At 44.4% G+C, this 5000-nt stretch overlaps 1 protein-coding gene across 1 annotated transcript in view; it reads left to right on the forward strand.

Annotated features, from left to right (window-relative positions):
* Positions 1-5000, forward strand: part of LOC139393319 (plexin-A4-like) — a 65123-nt gene that overhangs the window by 38195 nt on the left and 21928 nt on the right. Inside the window, exon 2 of the mRNA XM_071141868.1 lies at positions 4520-5000. This exon is cut by the window's right edge and continues 868 nt beyond it. Coding sequence (XP_070997969.1) covers positions 4615-5000 — 386 coding nt within the window. The 5' untranslated portion in view covers positions 4520-4614. The remainder of the gene's footprint in view (positions 1-4519) is intronic.

The following is a 5000-nucleotide window of genomic DNA, read 5'->3' on the forward strand; positions in this document are numbered from 1 at the left end:
TAATACAGAAATATCTAATTTACATAGGTATTCACATCAGTACTTTGTTGAAGCAACTTTAGCAGCAATTACAGCTTTGACTCGTCTTGGATATGCCTGTAAAAGCTTTGTACATCTGGATTTGGGGATTTTCTCCCATTCTCCCTTTCAGATTTTCTCAAGTTCTGTTAAATTAGAGTGGCAGTGAACAGCAATCTTCAAGTCTTTCAACAGTTTTTCAGTGGGATTCATGGGCTTTAGCTGGGCCACTGAAGGACTTTCACATTCTTGTTCTGAAGCCATTCCAGCACTGTTTTGGCTGTATGCTTCCGGTCATTGTCCTGTTGGAACGTAAAACTTCACCACAGTCTGAGGTGGTTTCAAGCAGGTTCTCATCAATGATTTACCTGTATTTGGCTCCATTCATTGTTCCCTCTATCCCTACCAGTCTCACAGTCCCTGCTGCTGAAAATCTTCCTTATAGCATGATACTGCCACCACCATGTTTCACTGTAGGAATGGTGTTAGACGGGTGATGAGCTGTGCCTGGTTTCTCCAGACATAGCACTTTGCATTCAGGCCAAAGAGTTACATTTTTGTCACAATCTCTTGCCTTATGATCTCAGAGTTTTCTACATGCCTTTTTGCAAACTCCAGGCATGCTGTGATGAGTGGCTTCCTTCTGGATCACTCTCCCATAAAGCCCAGATCGGTGAAGTGCTGTAGAGACTGTTGTCCTTCTGGCAGGTTCTCCCATCTCAGCTAAGGAACTCTGTAGTTCTGTCAGAGTGATCATTGGGTTTTTGGTCACCTCCCTGACCAAGGTCCTTCTTGCCCGGTTACTCAGTTTGGTCGGACAGTCAGCTCCTCAGTAGTTCCATATTTTTTATTTTTCCCAATGATGGAGACCACTGTGCTCTTGGAAACTTTCAACACACAGAAAAATGTTTATACCCAGATATGTGCTTCATCACAATTCCATCTCAGAGATCTACAGACAGATCCTTGGACTGCATGGTATAGTTTCTGCTCTGATGCACTGTCAACTGTGGGACCTTGTATAGACAGGTGTGTTTCTTTCTATGTCCGAAGGATTTCATTGGCCACAGGTGGGCTCCAATCAAGTTGTAGTGACATCTCAAGGACGATCAAAGGAAATTGGATGCACCTGAGTTTAGAGTGTTATAGCAAAAAGATTTGAATAGTCATGTAAATTAGATATGTTCAATAGATTTGCATCAAGAAAACATTGTCATTACGGGGTATTGTGTGTAGATGGGTAAGATTTATTTGAATATGCAATCCTTTTACAATTCACACTGTAACAAATAAGTCAAGGGGTATGAATACTTTCTGAAGTCACTGTACATATGCACAATGCTGGAATGGATTCAGAACAAGCATGAGAAAGTCCTTGAGTGGCCAAACCAAAGCCCAGACTTGAATTCCATTGAAAAACTGTGGAAAGGGGCCTCCCGAGTGGCGCAGTGGTCTAAGGCACACAACAACAAAAATGTGGAAAAACCTGAAGATTGCTGTTCACCGCCACTCCCCATCTCATTTAACAGAGCTTAAACATCTGTAAGGAAGAATGGGAGAAAATCCCCAAATACAGATGTACAGTACAAAGCTGATGCAGACGACTCAAAGCTATAATCACTGCCAAAGTTACTGTATACACACACAGTCTCACTATCATGCAATGCAGGAGCTGCAATGAAGAGCAGTGAATGTGAGACTTGTTTAGCATCAGTGTAATTAAAGTGAAAGTGTGTGTGTGTGTCAGCAGTGTTGTGGAGGCTGACCCTGGATTCCACGCAGGTGATCACCTGTTCATAAGGGAGAGCTAATGAGCAGTTGGAAGCACAGGGGACTGCAGTGTTTACAGGAAATGCTCTCCTCATTTCCTCTTGGTGTGTTTATAATGTGTGTGGACATTGAATATAGATGTCTACCTTGTTTCTATTCGGGTAAACATACAGAACATAATCTATATGTATCTCTGTGTGGGCACTGTGTGTGTGTGTGTACTGTGTGTGTGCACCGTGTAGCCGTTGTTTCTACACGGGTAAACATACAGAACATAATCTATATGTATCTCTGTGTGGGCACTGTGTGTGTGTGTGTGTACTGTGTGTGTATAGGCAAGGAGGAACAGTAGTGTGATATTGCTGAGGCTTGTCAAATGACCCAGGGACTGATGAGGCGCTTGTTTCTGCAACCACTAGCACTTCCTCCTAATTACTCCACCTCTTCCCATAAACCCTGTGTGTGTGTGTGTGTGTGTGTGTGTGTGTGTGTGTGTGTGTGTGTGTGTGTGTGTGTGTGTGTGTGTGTGTGTGTGTGTGTGTGTGTGTGCACGCACGCGCCACCTCTATCCATAAACTCCTTGTGTGTGTGTGTGGGGTGGGGGGGGGGGGGGGGGGGGGGGGGCAGAGTGTTAGAACTATGTCTCCTAGCCATGTCAGCAGGTGGGAAGCTCTATCTGGAGAAGAGAGGGAAAAATCACCAAAGCATGCAAATCACACTCTGAGGGGAGAATCAATTAGGAGTGGAGCAGCCTGGCTGTGAGGGATGTGATGGGCTGTGAGGGATGTGAAGGGGCTGGGCACATGCAGAGACACAGAGATGGTGTATGACCATAGATAACCCCCCTGGGTCCTGCATTAGCCCTCTGAGAACACACAGTCCTCCACATCAGCAGGCCTCTCTCTCAGACTTTATACCCTCTTTCTCGTTCCCTCACTGTCTCGCTTCATGTCTTCTGTCTCTCTCTGAAAGGTTCAGATGGGTTTGGACTTGATAATGTAAAGTTGAAGTCAGAAGTTTACATACACTTAGGTTGGAGTCATTAAAACTAGTTTTTCAACCACTCCAAAAAAAATGTGTTAACAAACTATAATTTTTGCATGACACAAGTAATTTTCCCAACAATTGTATAATTCACTATATCACAATTCCAGTGGGTCAGAAGTTTACATACACTAAGTTGACTGTGCCTTTAAACAGTTTGGATAATTCCATAAAATGATGTCATGGCTTAAAGAAGCTTCTGATAGGCTAATTGACATCATTTGAGTCAATTGGAGGTGTACCTGTGGATGTATGTCAAGGTCTACCTTCAAACTCAGTGCCTCTTTGCTTGACATCATGGGAAAATCAAAAGAAATTAGACCTCAGAATAAAATGGTAGACCTCCACAAGTCTGGTTCATCCTTGGGGGCAATTTCCAAACACCTGAAGGTACCACGTTCATCTGTACAAACAATAGTACGCAAGTATAAACACCATGGGACCACACAGCCATCATACCACTCAGGAAGGAGATGCGTTCTGTCTCCTAGAGATGAACGTACTTTGGTGCGAAAAGTGCAAATCAATCCCAGAACAACAGCAAAGGACCTTGTGAAGATGCTGGAGGAAACAGGTACAAAAATATCTATGTCCACAGTAAAACGAGTTCTATATCGACATAACCTGAAAGGCCGCTCAGCAAGGAAAAAGCCCCTGCTCCAAAACCGCCATAAAAAAGCCAGACTGCGGTTTGCAACTGCACATGGGGACAAATGCATGCAAGCCGAAGAACACCATCCCAACCGTGAAGCACGGGGGTGGCAGCATCATGTTGTGGGGGTACTTTGCTGCAGGAGAGACTGGTGCACTTAATAGATGGTATCATGAGGATGGAAAATGATATGGATATATTGAAGCAACATCTCAAGACATCAGTCAGGAAGTTAAAGCTTGGTCAAAAATGGGTCTTCCAAATGGACAATGACCCCAAGCATGCTTCCAAAGTTGTGGCAAAATGGCTTAAGGACAACAAAGTCAAGGTATTGGAGTGGCCATCACAAAGCCCTGACCTCAATCCTATAGAAGATTTGTGGGCAGAACTGAAAAAGCGTGTGCGAGCAAGTAGGCCTATAAACCTGACTCAGTTACACCAGCGCTGTCAGGAGGAATGGGCCAAAATTCACCCAACTTATTGTGGGAAGCTTGTGGAAGGCTACCCGAAACGTTTGACCCAAGTTAAACAGTTTAAAGGCAATGCTACCAAATACTAATTGAGTGTATGTAAACTTCTGACCCACTGGGAATGTGATGAAAAAAATAAAAGCTGAAATAAATAATTCTCTCTACTATTATTCTGACATTTCTCATTCTTAAAATAAAGTGGTGATCCTAACTGACCTAGATAGGGAATTTTACTAGAATTTACTAGGATTAAATGTCAGGAATTGTGAAAAACTGAGTTTAAATGTATATGTCTAAGGTGTATGTAAACCTCCGACTATCTGTCTCTCTTTTTCTCCTCTCTCATTCTTCTACTTTCCTAATTGCCTTTTTATTGGTGCAGTGCTCTGTATGATAAATATGTCTGAAACTCTGTATGATAAATATGTCTGATACTCAGTATAATAAATATGTCTGATACTCTGTATGATAAATATGTCTGAAACTCAGTGTATGGAGATTCTTTATATAGATGCAGGAATGTGTTGTTGTGTTTCCCACCTCATATTTCTCTTCTCTTCTCCAGGTATAGAATGACCTCGATCCCAAGAGAGGCCTGATCACGGATTGGCTGAGAGTACTGGACCGAGCCCCTTCTAGCCATTCCTGATACCGCGGACCATGGAGTCCCACCACACCAGGACACGGACTTCCTGTCTTACCCTATGCTGCTTCCTGTTTGCCCTGGCCATCCCTCTCTTGTTGGCATCCAGGCCCCTCCCCCATGCCCCCGACGGCGTCACTATCATCACTGCCTCCATCGACGCAGCTGATGAGGAGGACTATAGCACGTTCAGCACCGAGAACCCTGAGTGGAAGTTCAACCACGTGGCCGTGGACGAACGCAACGGCAACGTGTACCTGGGAGCGGTCAACCGCATCTACAAACTGTCCCCCGACCTAAACGTACAGGTGTATCACGAGACTGGCCCCGACGAGGACAACCGCAAGTGCTACCCGCCACGCATTGTGCAGCCCTGCAGCGAGCCGCTGTCCCTCACCAACAA

The sequence above is a fragment of the Oncorhynchus clarkii genome, chromosome 33, assembly GCF_045791955.1.
Source record: "Oncorhynchus clarkii lewisi isolate Uvic-CL-2024 chromosome 33, UVic_Ocla_1.0, whole genome shotgun sequence".
In the NCBI taxonomy this organism is placed as follows: Eukaryota; Metazoa; Chordata; class Actinopteri; order Salmoniformes; family Salmonidae; genus Oncorhynchus; species Oncorhynchus clarkii.